Source organism: Sorex fumeus, unplaced genomic scaffold, assembly GCF_029834395.1.
Source record: "Sorex fumeus unplaced genomic scaffold, SorFum_2.1 ptg000030l, whole genome shotgun sequence".
Taxonomy (NCBI): domain Eukaryota; kingdom Metazoa; phylum Chordata; class Mammalia; order Eulipotyphla; family Soricidae; genus Sorex; species Sorex fumeus.
This window is the reverse complement of record NW_026606087.1, coordinates 12,624,747-12,642,515: the sequence shown is the minus strand read 5'-3', so window position 1 is coordinate 12,642,515 and position 17,769 is coordinate 12,624,747. Positions and strand designations below refer to the sequence as shown.

Genomic DNA, 17,769 nt, shown 5'->3' with positions numbered 1-17,769 from the left:
GACCCGCTTCGGTCCTGCGCATGCCCCTTCCAGCTTCGTTCCCGTAGCACCCCAACTATGCTGGCTCCATCCGTCCCCTCCCGTGGGAACCTGACGCCCTACACAGGCTGTTCCACCTACCTGAGAGCAAACTGGAAGCTTCAGTGTGTTGGATGAGGGTGGGCGCTGCTTGGAGACCACGAACAAAGCCAGCCGCCTCCTCCCCTTTGTATGCTCACACTGGGGGCCCGATTGGACCCCACCCCATTTGCCCAAGACAGTTCTCACCACCCTCTAAACACCGAGTGAGACTTCCTCCAGGCAGTCCTTTAAACCCCTGCTAGAGTTCTCAAGAACAAACCTCGGGGGATGAGGGGACCCCTCCCCGACCCCATCCTAACTGCTGCAGGCTTTTTGAGAGTTTGCGGTAAAAACCTGGGTGTCGGGCCCGAGGGAGGAGGAGAAGGGCGAGAGAACAGATGCGGGGACTTCCACCAGCGCGTGGCAAAGGACTGCAGAAACTCTGGCGAGCGCGTGTCACCGAGGCCACTGCGGCACCGTCACTGTAACCAGTGCCCCAGGCACCGCAGACAGTGGCCCACGCACGTGTCTTCTGCCACGGCTGCCACCCCCACGTTCCAGACTCGCCCAAGACGTTAGACACCACGGCAGCCGCGCCCTCCAGCCCGCCCCTCCCTGACCCTGCAGCTTCCCTCCCTCCCTCTCCTTGCAGTCTCCCTCCTTACGGTGTCTCCATTCACCCTGAACCCCACCCCCACCCCCACTCCACGCGTGTGTGTGTGTGTCTGTGTGTGTCTGTGTGTGTCTGTGTGTGTCTGTGTGTGTGTAGGGGTGTGGGCGGGTGAGCGGGAAGACAATCTCTAAGCGAGAGAGCAGACTGGAGAGATCCAGGGAGGGGAGCCCCGAGAAGCGAGCGGCGATGAGGTCCTAAGCGGGGCGGTGAGCCACCAGGTGGGACAGCCGCCAGCCGCCCGGGAGGGACGCGGGCCCGGGCGCGGCGCGGCGCGGCGCGGCGGGCGCAGGGGAGAGGCGGGGAGCGGGCGGGGCGGGAGCCGCAGCCGCCCGCGAGTGCGCGCCGCCGGAGCAGGTGAAGCCGCCGCAGGAGTCCCGGCGGCCGGGCAGAGGGAGGCGGCTCGCCGGGCCCGGGCCATGGAGCAGCTCAAACTGAACACCAGCGTGCAGGGGTCGGGACCCGGGCCAGCGGCCCCCCTGTGCCGCCCGGGGGGACCCCTCCTCAACAGCAGCGGCGCTGGCAACCTCAGCTGCGAATCTCCACGCCTCCGCGGAGCTGGCACACGAGGTGGGTATCTAAGACCCCCTGCATGCGTCCCTTGCACCACACCCGGCTCATCGATGCCCCCCTCCCCCACTGTGCCCGCGAACACCCACCTGTCCCATACAGCACTCTTTGGGTCCCTGACACGTCTATGCCTCACAGCTCCCACCCATCCACCAGACCCCCCTTTACTCCCTGACACACCCTGAGCCCCTCCTCCACCCCACCCCAACCCACAACCCCTCCAAAACGTGGGGAGACCAGAATCTCCTCTTGCCAACCCTTCCAGGCATCTCCTTTCCTTCTACAATCGGTTCACAGAACCATAGTGGGGAGGGAGAGCGAGAAACCAATAGAAGATTGGGGTAAAATGGAAAACTGGACAGGAGAGGGAAAACTGAATAGCCAGAATGGGCCCTGTCTGTCCAGCAGTCTTCTCTAAAGTCTCAAAGCTCAACTGAATTGGATTGGGGGGGGGGGGAAGAGAGGGGAGGGGCTTTATTCTAGAGCTCCCTGTTTTCCTTTCACTCACTTTCGAATTTCACCTCCCAAACCGAAGTTCTCAAGTCTCTCTTACACTGTCCCCAAATATTATCTCCAAGTTCCTTCCAATCCCTCCCTGACTCTCTAATCTGTCTTTCCATAGACTCTCCCCTTCTAGAGCCTGAATGCCCCATTCCTCACCCTCCCTCTGCACTATCATTTCCTATTGCACCTTCAAACTGCTTACTTTTTACCCCAGTCTCCAAAACATCCTTCAACTCCTCTCATATGCCACTATCATCTTTTATTTTTGATGACCCAGCTCAAGTTATATATTTTTTGCACCTTGCCTATTCTTAAGTAGTTATTAGACGCTTACTATTGTAGTTCCTGGGCTAGGTGGAGACCAAGGAGAAACTAGACACAATCGGAATCCTCATTGATCCATAGTCAAGTGCCCGAGGAGGGACAAACCAATGGAAAAATTGCAGTCAGCATGGAAAATCCCTTGAGAGGGTCCAAATTGTGGGCATCTAAAGGAGAGGACATTTGAGAACTTCACAGAGGAAAACTGGTTGCTGGATTTGGAGTTCAGTAGGCACAAAAGTTAGAAGTGGCTGTCCAGGAGAGGGAACAGTGTTGAGCAGAAGGTAATTCAAACAAGCTCAAGAAGGGAACAAATTATAATTCAAGTATTTACCCCCACAAAATAATGCATGCTTTCACAGACAGTTCGTTACACATGCTCAGAGTTTTTGCTTTTTTTTTTCATTCAACAAATTTTTATGAAATCAGAGATTGTGCCAAATACTTGGAATGTGACTAGAACAAAACTGACATAATTCCTACTTTATAGATCCCCCAGTGTAGAGGGGAGACAGATAAGCAGAATCGCAGCACCAAGTGGGCGCTGCCTTGTGAGGTCTAGAGAAACCCAGAAAAGGAACATTGCAGCCTAGCCAGGTCTTGGGAACCAATGTTGACCTCTATAGGAGGTGAGTTTTATTTATTTTGTTTTGGGGCCACACCTGGCAGTGTACAGGGCCTATTCCTAGCTCTGCACTCAGGAATTACTCCTGGCAGGTTCAGGGGACCATATGTCATGTTAAGGATTGAACCCAGGTTGGCTGTGTGCAAGAAAAACACCCTACCCACTGTACTATTGCTCCAGCCCCAACTCATATGAGGTGAGTTTTAAACTGACTTAAAATTTAAATTCACTTTCTACATGAAGGGCAGAAAAGACAAAAAGCATCTGAAGTACAGTAACAGATCATGTATATGTCCACAGTCTATGGCAGTTTTGCTGTTTGTCAGAAATTCTGAATGCTTGAAATAGATGGCATTCTCCTTAATAGATGAGTAATGAAAAGTCCAGATGAAGACCACTCACCATTACTCATAGAAAACCTAGTGGATCTGGCAAAGAACTTATCCTGAGGGCAATGAAAACTACTAGCTAGATAAGTTCTAGATTGTAGAAATAGGAAATGGAGTGGAGGACAAGAGATTAAAGGGGTAAATGTGATATGTTAGAAAGCTATTGTATTACACTGTGGTGAAAGGTGATTCTGGCTTAACTAAGGCACTGGTGGTAGGGATGGAGAGAAATGAGTGGATTTGGGAGGGGCCTCTGGAATTTGAATCAACAAACTGGTGGCTTTATTAGACATGGAAAAGGAAGAAAAGGTCAAGGTATGACATCCAGGTTTCTCACTTAGGAAACTGAATGGATGCTGGTATTTTCTAATAAAAAGGATACAAAAGAATGGAAGCAAATTCAAAAGATGGGTTTATATGTTCAGTTTGAAGACTACTGAATTCAAATGTTGGTCAGGTGTCAATTTAGGGGTTTCCCAGAGACTTTGAATCCAGCTATTTGTAACTTAAAAAAGAAATATGAGCTAAAAATATAAGATTGAATGATTTTCATATACAGGAGATAATGGAAGTCACCAGAAAAGACAGAACCATACAAATATTATGTTGAATAAAAAGAAAATAAATAGTGGGACAGATATCTAAAGAAAACCATTGTACTTCTGTTCTGATTAGTTAAACCAATATGTAAGAAGCAGACAGAAGGAGCACCCACAAAGATGATCCAGACAAAACTACCAGAAAGCCAAGAAAGCAAGAAAAAATGAAGTTTCTAGGCTTTTTATTTTCAGAAATGGGAGAGGTTTGGGATACATCTAGAAGTGCCCAGGGGCTATTCCTGGCTCTGTGTTCAGGAGTGACCCTTGGCAGTGCTCAGAGCACTATATGTGGTTCCAACCCTATGCGAGGCTGTGCCCTATCTTTCCTGCTTTCTCTCTGGTCCAAGACAAAAAAAACAAATTTTCAGTGCTTATTGCACTGAAGTTGGATTTAGTAACTAGTCTAAAAGGGAAAATGTGGTTTTAAGGGATGGTTAAAGTAGGGACCACAAAAAGTGAAAAAGTGTATGTAGATAAAACTTTCAAGAAGTTTGGTAGGAAGAGAGAAAAAACTAGGACAGAGAGAAACAGCAAAGGGTTGAAGTGTGGTGTCTTTGTGTGTGTGACCTGTGTTTGTATATAGTCTGCACAAACTAGTCGGTATAGACTATAGCATTTTTCTAAATGTTGATGGGAATGATTCATGAGAAAGGAAGGTTGAAGGTAGCAGGGATAGTCAATAGAGCTAGTGATGCTGAGTAAGGAAAATGTGACACAGTTCAGAGAACAGGTGCAAGAATTGGCTTCAATCCGCTGAGCTTGTTAATCACATACATCTGAGTGCATGTTACCCAGCACTCAGAATTACCCACAGGGGTCAGGGCAATAGTATAAGAGGAAAAGACACTTGCCTTGCATGCAGATGACCCAGGTTTGATCCCCAGGACACCTGTATGGTCCCCTGAGAACTGCTAGAAGTGATCCATTGAGTGCTGAGCCAGGAATAAGCCCTGATCACTGCAGGTGTGACCAAAAAAAAAAAAAGTTACCCACAGATTTTCTTAGCCACTCCCACCTCCCACTCAGGTATTACACTACAGATACCCATTACCCAGGGGTATGCCAGTGTTGCCAATAGAAATATGTGTGCTACCCACATTAGTTTGTTATGATCCACACATAACAGAAACTGGATATTACCCGTGCTCACTTAGACACTACCCACAGAAAAACAGCTGTAAATCAAACTCACTTATAATCTTGCCCACAGTCATTTAAATGTTACACATCAATCAAACACTTAGTTTCCTTTTCTTATTATCCACATGCAGATTACCCATGTTCGCTTCAATTTTTCTCTAGGTATTACCCACACACGTCGAGTATTAGGTTCACTAGGGTCTTGTGATTGTATTCCATCATACTCACAATTTTATTTACCATCTACACATTTTCATTTAACTTCTCACATACCTAATCACGAAAATATTGTGCTTACATACCTGGATATCATTTTTGTTCATCTGGCTTTTACTATCATCACTTCTCTGTTTACACTCACATCTCTGAATAGGACCCTTGCTTCCTGGAGATATTACCTACATGTTGAGATTCTGTAGAATACATACAGATTCTTGGAAGTACTGTTGTTTATTCAAATGTTAAAACCCCCTTTGGGGAGGGGTAGCAGATCAGTCCTTGGGAAACTGAGATCAAATCCAGGGCTCCCACATGCAAAACATGAGCTCCAACCCTTTGATCCATCTCCCTGGCCATCCAGATCTTACAATGCTTACTCAGATACTACCTAACTGTAAATATAACACACACACATTCAGACACTGCCTGTAAACATTGTTGTTACTCTTCTCCAGATATTCCTTACATAAATATGTATTACTCTTACACACCCAGTTTCAAAGACTAAAGCATTGCCCACTGATCAATCTGATATTTCCTATACACCTACACCCTTGAATATTGATCCTGGCTCCTCTGTTACTACCATTATACTTGTATGCACAAGCTTACCTGCTTATTACCCACAATTAGTTGAATGTAATCCATGATCATCTTAGACACATGGGTATTACTGTGAGGTCTGTGTGCTTGTGTTGACCATATCCAACACACCAGTGAGAAATATGATTAGAGGCATCAGCAGTTTAAATCCATAATTTACATTAGTGTCCATTCATGGTGGGTAGAAGTTCAGGGGATTCTAACAAATAATAACAGCAGTCCAGAATTACTTTGTTATACTGGGTAATAAAGTATTCACTGCTCTAAAACTTTCCTGTGCTACACCAATTAATTTCTCTTTCACTCAGATCCTTAACTCTAAGATTTGCTTTCAGTGTTTTGCTAATTTTCTTTTAGTTAGTCTTTTCATATCTCCTAACCATTTAATAACAAAGACTTGTGAATTAGTTATCATTTAACATAAGGTAACACCTGGAAATGCCCAGTGAAGAAGCAAAACTCTGTATTATTGTTAGTCACTGGAACTTTGTCCTATATTTTTCAAGAGTCCTATGTACATCTGAAACTTCACAATAATGAACCTAGACTCATATTCGTGCTGCACCACAATTCACCACATTTCATAGCTCACATATAAACACATTATTGGATGAATGTATGAGAACTGTATCTCTCGTGCTTCAGGATATAATACCAACTTAGATGTAACTATTGAATCAAGAACTAGCTGAAGCTCAGATCCAGAAAAGAATCTGAATTGATTGAGAGATAGGTTGGGAGGAGGGGAGAAACAAAAAGAATACAAGAAAGATTTGTGTTCAAAGACTGAAGACCTCTCTAACAGAGAAAGCTTCCCTTCTAGACTTCATTTGTTACACACACACACATACACACACACACACACACACACACATCTCAAATTATCATATATGTTTTCTATAAGAGACACTGATATGTCTTCCCTGCAGAAAAGTTTATAACCCATCTCTGTTCAACTCAGAGGCTTGTGTATAATAGTAAAAGTAACATACATATTAAAATCATGGCCTGTTGAAAAGCACAAGGACTTAATGCAGAGCCCGGCATCTTGCGGCAGAAAAGTGAATGGACTATGCATTTCAGCAGGTCTGATTTTGGGGTGTAAACTAAATAATAATGGTGCATCTTTTGCCGAAACAATGAATCTAATCAAAGTAGATAGAGTGTTAACTAGAATTCATCTGCCTCACAGGCTTTGGGAGGGTTGGGAGTGGGGGTATATTGGGGTTCTTGGTGCTGAAAAGTAAGCACTGGTGAAAGGAAATGTGTTTGATGATTGCATGACTGAGACTTAAACCTGAAAGCTTTGTAACTTTTCCCACAGTGATTCAATAAATAATTTTTTAAAAAAATTAAGCACAAAAAAACAAATCATGGTCTGTTGGGGCTGCAGTGATAGCACAGTGGGCAGGGCATTTGCCTTGCACAAGACCAACACAGGTTCAATTCCCAGCATCCCATATGGTCCCCTGAGCACCCCTAGGGGTGATTCCTGAGTGCAGAGCCAGGAATAACCCCTGATCACTGCGGGTGTGACCCAAAAAAAAAAGGGAAAAAAATCATGGCCTGTTATTGATACCACACACACACACACACACACACACACACACACACACACAAATACTTAAACAGTTTTCTCCAACGAGTCAGTCAGAAAAGTACATGCTGGAGGGGCTGGAGCAACAGCACAACGGGTAAGATGTTTGCACACGGCCAACCTGGGTTCGATTCCCAGCATCCCATATGCTCTCCTGAGCACCCCTAGGGGTGATTCCTGAGTGCAGAGCCAGGAATAACCTCTGTGCATCGCTGGGTGTGACCCAAAAAGCAAAAAAAATAAAAAATAAAAAGAAAGAAAGAAAGAAAGAAAGGAAGGAAGGAAGAAAGAAAGAAAAAAGAAAAGTACATGCTGGAGCTTTAGGAGCAAGGAGTGGAAAGACACTGGGATTAGAGGCAAAGCAGTTGTTTTTATGTGGTGACAGACTTTTTACAAATTTGAGCATGAGTTAACATTATGCCAAGTGTTAGAGATATACAGGAGAATAAGATAGACATTCCCCTGTACTCGATAAGTTTATAGTTTAGTAAGAAACACAATAAACTGAACATAATAATGCAGTGATAAATGGCAGGAGAGATTACAAAGAAGGAGAAAGGCTCCAAGATTAAGACTCAGTTGGGAGGAGGAGGTGGCATGATGAATGGCAAACAAACGAAGAAGATGTAGGAGGCAAGCTTTTAGTCATGAAGAAATTTAGTCCCTTAATAACCATGTGTTCCTAGCAAGTCATATCTTTGCTGAGATTAGTTCAAGGATCTCTAGTGAGCACTTACCTGAAGCCTATAAGGTTATCGGAATGAGTAAATGGTTTTCATTTGGGGCCTAAAATGAGAATCATCCAAATTACACAATGACTCCTGAAGCTGAGGGCCCTTTCCTCCCCTCAACCTGGAAGGCCCTGTCCCTCCCCTCTCTCCCTCAAGCTCCAATCGCACTCATGCTGACGCCATGGGTTGAAGTGATTAATTTCAGTGTAATTCAATTCCGTTTTGTCTGCGTCTACTTGGTTACAATATGGAGGCCCAAAGATGAATCTGTTTCCCAATAAACAATGACACAAATAGATGGGGTCAGTTCTCTGTCTGGCCCAGTAATGCTAGCTCCTTCCGGCGAGCTCCCACAGCACTTTGTGTATTCCTCAGCCTCACGTCTTATCACATTGTGTAACAATTATCTGTGTATTTATTCAAGATTCTCTCTAAACTGTGAGCTCTCCGGTGACAGAAAATTTGTCATCTCCAACTTTATGTCCCCAATGCCTGACCTAAAGGGAGTCTTCTGGAAGTGTTTGATAAATGAGAATAAATAGAGACCCTGTAAAGGTACAGCAGAAAGCATAGAAGAATTCAAACAGGGGCCAAAAAAACATTACAGTGGGTGAAGCACTCACTCTGTACACAATTGGCTCTAGGTTGATCCCTGGCACCCCATATAGTCCTTCAAGCCCCACCAGAAGTGATCTCTGAGTATCGTTGGATATGGTTCAAAAATAACAAAACAAAAAGAGAAATAGATTCTTACAGGTATGTATGAAAATCCCATGGGTCAGAGGAAAGTAATATTTGTTCCCAAAGGTACTGAGGTATCTAGAAAGACTTTACAAAGAAGCAGTTGAGCAGAGTCTTGAATGACAATGAAAGAACAAAATAGAACTTTACCACATCCAGAGAACAAGTTTGTGATGGGGAGGAGTTGGTAGGGGGTGGAGATGGGGGAGACAGTATAAATGAGGGGTTGGTGAAAGAGCATTCCCAACTAAAAACTAAAATGTGCAAGACAGAGAGTAATGAGTATGCATGGTGCCTTCAGGAAACTGAGTCATCCAAGGGATTAAGTGCACACACTGCAGGAAGGAGATGGGAGGAAGAAAGGACAGTTTTCAAAGAGTCTGAAGATGTGCTAAAGGGTGTAGGTAGAAGAGAGTAAGTGGATGGGGTGACGGTGGTTTGTTTTTAGACAGTATGGATATGATCTGATATGCTTCACAAGGTAGAGCTTCCTCCAGGGAAGTCAAGTGGAAAACTCTGAAAAGAGATCCGGGGATTTGGCAGCTTTAAAGCTTAGGAACTTGGGGAAGAAGTGTGCAATAAGTGATGAAGGAATGAAACATAAGACTGTGATGAACTGAGAGAATGAGAAGATGCACATCGACTCATCATTTCCTCAAGTTTGGCTAGAGAGAAGGAAGGATTTGGACCAAGGTTAGACAAGAGGTAGGTTTTCATAAGGGAGGAAAAAGTTAAGACGGTTTAAGTCTCAAGGGGGTCATGAGGTAAAGGGTTCATGTTCACCATTTATTTACTTACTGGGAGAGGGTGGAGCAGGGTTCTTGGGAAACAGGGGTCTCCCAAGGCCAGGTAGTGGCTATTAGGGATGATGAGATTTTAGGTTCTGGCTGACCTGCTTAGAGCCCTCCACCACCCCCTTTCCCTTTTCCTATGCAGAGCTGGAGCTGGCCGTTAGGATTACCCTTTATGCAGTGATCTTTCTGATGAGCGTGGGAGGAAATGTGCTCATCATCGTGGTCCTGGGACTGAGCCGCCGGCTGAGGACTGTCACCAACGCCTTCCTGCTCTCACTGGCCGTCAGTGACCTACTGCTGGCTGTGGCTTGCATGCCCTTCACACTCCTGCCTAATCTCATGGGCACATTCATCTTTGGTACCGTTGTCTGCAAGGCGGTTTCCTACCTCATGGGTAGGTGAGACAACCCACCTACCCCTAGCCTTGACCCTCTCCTCTCCTGAAGTCCCGCCTATATAAAGAGGGGTATTATACCTTTGGGAGGGTAAAGTTGGTGACACTGGTGAATGTGTTGTGTGTGCTTTCTCTTCCCTTCTTTAGGGGTGTCTGTGAGTGTGTCCACCCTAAATCTGGTGGCCATTGCCCTAGAGCGCTACAGCGCCATTTGCCGGCCACTGCAGGCACGGGTGTGGCAGACGCGCTCCCACGCTGCTCGAGTGATCGTGGCCACGTGGATGCTGTCAGCACTGCTGATGGTGCCCTACCCAGTGTACTCCACTGTGCAGCCAGCCGGGCCGCGGTCACTGCAGTGCCTACATCGCTGGCCCAGCGCGCGGATTCGCCAGACCTGGTGAGGGCGCTCAAGGGATTCCCGTCTCCATCTCCATTCACTGCTTCTGACTGCTACAGAATCTTCCTCTAGCTGTTCCACGAATTACCACTCCATATCCTTTCCACGCCTACCACCTTGGGATTCCCATGTGGAGCCTCCCCACAAGTTCATAGCCTTCCCCAGCAATAACCTCTAAATCCTCTTTCTGCCGCTGGGACTTGGCCCAACCTAGGAAATCATCCGTCCTTGAGAGCTCCATCCGTCCTTTGTGCTCTTTTTCCAGGTCGGTCCTGCTGCTCCTGCTCTTATTCTTCATCCCGGGTGTGGTGATGGCCGTGGCCTACGGGCTCATCTCCCGGGAGCTCTACTTAGGGCTCCGTTTTGACAGTGACAGTGACAGAGAGAACCAGAGCCGAGTCCGAAACCAAGGAGGCCTGCCGGGTGGGGTGGGTCCAGGTGGGTGAAATCCATCCAAGTGGGGGCTTCGGGAAGCAGATGGGGCCTAAAGGGGGTGGGGCGGGAAAGAAGCGTGAGAAGGAAGTGGGGAATGGAAATGGGGGAGTGGGTCAGGAAGAAGTCTGGCCGGGCGCTTGCGGGCACCCTGCCTGACCGCTCACCCTCTGTGCCCAGGTCCTGCGCACGCAAACGGGCGCTGCAAGTCGTCGGAGACGGGGCTGGTCGGCGAGGACGGCGACGGCTGCTACGTGCAGCTCCCACGCTCCCGGCCGGCGCTGGAGCTGTCGGCGCTCACCGCGCCCGCGTCTGCATCAGGATCTGGCTCCCGGCCCACCCAGGCCAAGCTGTTGGCTAAGAAGCGTGTGGTGCGGATGTTGGTGGTGATCGTTGTGCTCTTTTTCCTGTGTTGGTTGCCGGTTTACAGCGCCAACACGTGGCGCGCTTTTGACGGCCCCGGTGCGCACCGCGCGCTCTCTGGCGCGCCCATCTCGTTCATCCACCTACTCAGCTACGCTTCGGCCTGTGTCAATCCCCTGGTCTACTGCTTCATGCACCGCCGCTTTCGCCAGGCCTGTCTGGACACGTGTGCCCGGTGCTGCCCCCGGCCCCCGCGAGCACGCCCCAAGCCTCTTCCAGACGAGGACCCTCCCACCCCGTCCATTGCTTCCCTGTCCAGGCTGAGTTACACCACCATCAGCACCCTGGGCCCTGGCTAAGGAGCGTGGAAGTGAGAATGGGAGTGTGGGGGGTGGGAGGGAGGGGAGATGGGGGCTGAGGCAGGGCATACAGATTCCAGATATAAACCCATGCAGCCCCACAAAATACACAAACCCAAACTGAAATGACATACTGACACCCGAACAACTCACCTCCATATGCAGGGGGAAATGGCTTATCTGACAAAGAAAACAAATTCGATCCACACACAGCACATGAGACACACTCTAGAACTGAACACACAAAAACATGGCACTGACCATAGACACACGTGGACATGGCATCCCTAGACACATACTGTACCTACAGAGTGGAAACTGTCAGGGAAGCTGCCCAGCACTCTTACTTGTGGCACTGATTCTCTTAAGGCTCTGGAATCTACACTGGGCTGACTCCTGAGATGCCTTGTCTGTCCCCAACTTGACCTCACAGTGCCCTTCCTGGACAGCACTGAGAGCCAAGAGGCCTAATCTCACTCCCCCCCCCCCCCCCCCCCAGCAGACTGTTTTGCACTGAAAAAGGTTCTTCGGGTTTTTTTCCAGTTAGATACTGTGGCCCAACCCTGTGCTCCATTAGTTGACCCCTTCAAGAACTAATAAATGACTTGGGTTCCTCCTAAACTGCCTTTCTGAATATTCATTCTGGGGGATGGAAAGGAAGCATGCAATTCAGTGACAACCTTCCTGTCAGTTTTCTTCCTTGGCTGTTTTTTATTTGTTGTTGTTGTTTTGTTTTATTTTTGGGGGGTGCTTTTTTCCTTTGGTTGTTTTTAGTTTGTTGTTGTTTGCATGTCCCCTGACAAAAAGCTCCTGGTTTGAGACTAGATGAGGCTGGCTGTGTTTTCTCGAGTTGTTGCCCTGGACGCATCTTCAAACCTGTGTCATAGGTGGTAACTGGAAATTATGGTGGGGGTGGAATCTTCATGGCACATGTTTCCTGAGCACATTCTTTGGAAGTGGTACCATTTTTAAGGGACCATGTTGATGCCCATTTAAAAATAGTTTTTTTCTTTGTTGTTTTGGGGTCACACCCAGTGGTACATAGCCCTTACTCCTGGTACTGCACTCTACACTCTTACTCCTGGCGGTGCTCTGGGGATCATATGGGGATGCTGGGGATCAAACCCAGGTTGGGAGCATGCAAGGCAAATGCCTTACCCACTGCACTATCTCTGTAGCCTCAATGTTCATGTAAAATGTTGTGAAAAAATAAAAGGAATCAGAATTTTAAAAGATTCAGTATTCAATTGTCATCAAAACACTGCAGGGACTGGATCCTAAGAGGTGTATGGAAATTAGAGCTGGCCCAGCCATCCTGCTGTCCCACAGAAGCACCCATATGAAGGGTGAGAGTGAAGGAGCCAACCCTGAATGTGTTCTCAGAGCCCAGCCTCCCTCTTTACCATAAGATCCATCCAGTCACAGAGACAGACAGAGATGGCAGCATCAATTCTCCAAATTCTCAGTGACAATGACCACCAAGGCCATTCATGGATAATCAGAGGCAAGGTCTGTTGGAGGAGAACTTCCTTAGCACTTACTCTTATAACAGATGGAGAGACTGAGACTCAGAGCAGGGAGGAAAGAGCTACTCAAAGTCACTCTCTAAACTAGAGCAGCTGCAGCTGGGACCGAAGTCCTCCCATCAGGACCAGAGCCTAGTGTGTGGAGTCTGAATCTCATTTTTAGGATGCAGAATTTCATAGGACTGGAGTTATAGTACAGCAGGTAGGATGTTTGCTAGCATGCAGCCGACCCAGGCTCAATACTGGCATCCCATATGGTCCCCTGACCACCAGGAGTAATTCCTAAGTGCAGAGCCAGGAGTAACTGCTGAGCATCACCGGGTATGGCCCAAAAAGAAAAAAGAAGAAGAAGAAAAATACAAAATTTCAGATAGATAATTGCCAGGATACTGACCAAGACCTTGGAAGTGACCTGAGCAGTAATCCTCCTCGACACCACATCCAAAAAAAATGCTTTTAAAGTCCCCCCAGTACCTTCCACACACCCAGACTGGAGGAAGCAAAGGACCATGAGAACGGAGACTGGGTCTTCTGTTTACCAATGCTGAGACTGCTCCCATAGTCCTTTCACAGAGCTCTGGGCTGCAAAAGGCAGGGGGGAGGAAAGATAAGAGGGGGAAGGCGTTCCGAGCTGTCAAACACAACAGTGCTATTTAAAAATAGAATACCAGCTGGTCTGAGGAGCTGAAGGCAAGATATTGGGCCTTTATTTCTCTTGCCAGTTCCCTCAGGGGCGGGGAAGAGTTGTCCATGGGCTTCACAGCACTCCTCACCCCCCACCTTCCACAGTGCCTTCTGAAGGAGATGATAATATAGCTCTGAGTCAGCACCCATCAGGCCCTCCCGCTAGGCCTGTGATCATGAAGACCACCAGATGGCAGTGCAGAGCTCCATGAAGGGAGGATCTAGCCTGGAATATGAGTTTAAGCATTGAGACCCAGGCCTACCCTAGAAACCAATACCAGTCTTAGAATATTCCCACTCTTCGCTCAGTGCAGCCCTTTGTGTATGGAACTACACGTCCGTCTCCATCTCTTTTGCCCTAACCACTCACCAGACTTGGAATCTTGGGGTCCTTCCATCTATTTTCCCTCTCTGTAAATCTAACAAAACATTTTAGGTTCACATTTGATATCATTGTTTTCATGGGGTCCTGCTTGGCCATTCTGGCCATTCATTAGTCTAGCTCTTGTGGTATTTACTACTTCTCTTTTCTGTCTTTTGTGGTTATACATGTTCCTGCCAGATTCCTCATATTGACTGGGGGGACAGCCTGAGTTACCGGGTCTGGACAGAGGGTTGATAGCAGGATTGTGGGGAACCTCAGTGCTTTTCAGTGCTGCATGATACACCCTTTATCAATACAAGCATTTCGTTCTCAGAACTCTTCTACAGAACATTTCTCTTCACAGAATAGAGAAAAGATGCTGAAAAAAGAACCTAAAGGGTTACAGGAGTTTCTACAGGTCAAATGGAGGCAAGACCAGGACTCAGGTATCTAATTCCAAAGTTTCTTTTCCTGTGAACACAAAGACAGTACAGAGAGTAAGGTGCTTTGCCTTGCACACAGCCTGTCCCTGGTTGCCAGGACTGGCCCCTGGAGAACAGGTTTGAAGCAAGGGTGCTGAGAGCCCCAGAGACTGGAGCCCCATTTCTCTCTCACTTCCCTTATTTATCGTCTTAAGCCAACAATCATAAGAAGAGCGAGGGTAATCATTTACAAACATCTGTGTATCTAGGCTAACCTAACCAGTCTGTGTCAGAGCAATAGTACAGCAGGTAGGGATCACATCAGACAACCCAGGTTGTTTTCTGGCATCCCACATGGTCCCCCAAGCACCACCAGGACTTATTCCTAAATGCAAAGCCAGAAATAAGCCCTGAGCACCACTTAGTGTGCCTCAAAAATGGAAATAAAAATAAAACATAACTAGTTTAAGCTAATTAACAGGAAATAATACATGACTGACAGCACAAGGGGGTCATGTGACTGAGGGTCTCTAAAATGAATAATATTTAAAGAACCTTATCTAGGAGAGGTACAGAGATAGGAACAGTTAAAGACCTCGACCAAGGGGTCTTTCTCCCTGAGGTAATGGCTTTCCAGGAGGTAATAGTTCAATAAACTACCATCCCACCCCTCTTCTCAGTCTATGTGAGTCTATTCCTGACACCTGCTTTGATTCCCAACATTGCATATGGCACCCTCTATCCCTAAGCATTGTCAGAGTGATCCCTGAGCCCAAATCCAGGAGTAAGCTCTCAGCATAGCCAGCAGTGGCTCCAAAACCCAAAGCAAAGCTTCTTTTTATTTCCATTGTACCCTATTGCCTTCCTTCAAGTGTTGAAGCACTCGGCTCCAGCACTCCTGCCTCTCAAAAGTTGTATGATGTTTTGCAAAGTTTCTGAGTGAGTCTGTCTCAGCTATAAAACAAGAGTAATTATATAACCCCACAACTGCCATTTTGAAAATTTAATAACGCAATGTCCAAAAGTGCTTGTCACTGTACCAGACATATAACATAAGAAAAGTTAGACACGAGTATGAAGAAAAAGTACCAGAAAACGAGATCCTTTGTAGACAGATGTAGAGCCCCAACTGAGGGAACAGAGCTTTGGGGAGATTCAGAGCCTACTATGAGAGGTGTCAGAAAGCGATACAGTTAGAATTTGAACTCGGGTTTTCCTGGCTCCAGATCCCATGCTCTTTTCACTATGCACCCTGACTCTTTATTTCCCAGAAGGGACATTTAAGGTTAGCACTGTAGCACTGTCTTCCCGTTGTTCGTCAATTTGCTCGCGCAGGCACCAGTAACGTCTCCATTATGAGACTTGTTGTTACTGTTTTTGGCATATTGAATACACCCCAGGGAGCTTGCCAGGCTCTGCTGTGCGGGCAGGATACTCTTGGTAGCTTGCCGTGTTCTCCAAGAGGGGTGGAGGAATCGAAACCTGATCAGCTGTGTGCATGGCAAACGCCCTACCCATTGTGCTATTGGTCCAGACCATTTAACGTTTGAAAGGAACAAATTGGTTGAAAGCAATGAGGAACCATTCAGAGCTCAAAGTAGAAAAGCAGACATCTATTGCTATGCAGGCTAGGATCCTTTGGTGAGGTCCAGTTCTGGCATTCCCATTCCTGGAAGGAATCCTCTGGATACCCACAAGCAGAGAGAAGATATCTGACCCTCAAGTGTTACAGAAAAGTGGATTTCTTGAGTAGGTCTCAAAATCTCCTCATAAATTTCTGGTATGGGGGAACATCAGATGAAGGACTTATCAGAATGAACATGCCAGGGGCTGATCTTTCTCACAGACAACTGGAGTCAGAGTGTTGGATGACCATAGACTCCAGTTGGTCAGATCTAACTCATGGTTTCCCTTCAAGTTTTCTTCTAGACCTCAGTAGGGGTAGGGGAAAGATAAAAAGAATGATAATAAAGAATGGAGAGAAAGCAACCTCACCTAAATTCAAGGCTTTACTGCTGAAATATAGTGCTTGAAAAATGTTTACCTGCAGAGAAATAGTACAGAAAATAAGGTGTGTGTGCCTTGCACAGTTTGATACCTACCAGCACCACATATGGTTCCCCCAGTACTGCCAGAAGTGAACTCTGAGCACAGAGCCAGGAATAGATCTTAACACTTCCAGGTGTTACCCCAAAACAAACAAGCAGGGTAAGAGATCGGTAGGGCACTTGCCTTGCATGTGACTGACCTGGATTCGATCCCCAGCATCCCATATAGTCCCCCGAGCACCACTAGGAGTAATTCTTGAGTGCAGAGTCAAGAGTAACTCCAGCAAACAAAAATGTTAGCCTTTATTACAGGTTCTTTCTCTTTCCTTAATTCAATTTTGCACTTATTTTATTTTTTGTCTCCTTCCCTTTATTGTTATTGTTGCTGTTTCAGTTACCACAAGCCACACACACACATGACTGTTGCTAGCTAATGATCACATATTAGAGTGTATTGCTTGCATACATGCTAGGGACAAACATCAGAGTTACTGGGATAATATTTGGTAATACAACAGTGTGGGATTGAACTTTGGCCTTATGCTTTCAAGGCAGGTCCTCTTAAGTCCCTATGCTACCCCTGGAACCCCTTATTGAAGAATCTGACCATGATCCTTTGGCAGCTTTCTGTCCCCGGATCCTCGACCTTTGGAGGCACTTGGTCTAGTCAAACTGGATCCATCATCAGCATCATTGACAAAGATTAGCACTCCTCTTTTGGTGGAGCTCAATCTTTTGAAAATAGATTATAACTGCATTTTGAAGAAATAAAATGGTTAACCAAATAAAGCCATTAAAGCAGCACTTTGTCTTAATAATTTGGGGACCCTAGAGCCCTAACAAGACACATAAGTAGTGAAAGTTAAGGCCCTTGAGGAATGTACATTTGAATAAACTGAGTAAAGAAAAAGTACAGTTACTCAGAGTCAAACTTTGAGTAACAGGCACAAAGTAATAACACAAGATATTTCCAGTGGAATCCTTGCTCTACATTTAAGAATCAGAATTATTACCACACTGTATGAGGGCAGAGACAAAGGCCCATTCTGTGAGGAGTAGAGCCTTTCTAAGTGGAACTTACTTTGTGGATAGGAAGTGGAAATAGTCCTTTTCTTACCTCAAATAATTCTGATTTTTTCATATTTAACAGCAGGGTCTTATCTAGCAGGATGTGGACTTCAGGATATTTGGCAGCTAGTCACAAGGATGCCTCGATG

The 17,769-nt window shown here is 46.5% G+C and overlaps 1 protein-coding gene across 1 annotated transcript; it reads left to right on the top strand.

Annotated features, from left to right (window-relative positions):
• The first annotated feature begins 889 nt into the window (after window positions 1-889).
• CCKBR (cholecystokinin B receptor) lies at window positions 890-11,517 on the top strand. Its single transcript, XM_056115939.1, has 5 exons — window positions 890-1,300; window positions 9,706-9,957; window positions 10,105-10,354; window positions 10,620-10,792; window positions 10,967-11,517. Exons 1-5 carry the CDS (start codon window positions 1,150-1,152, stop codon window positions 11,506-11,508), a joined length of 1,368 nt encoding a protein of 455 aa, XP_055971914.1. The 5' UTR covers window positions 890-1,149; the 3' UTR covers window positions 11,509-11,517.
• Window positions 11,518-17,769: the final 6,252 nt, after the last annotated feature.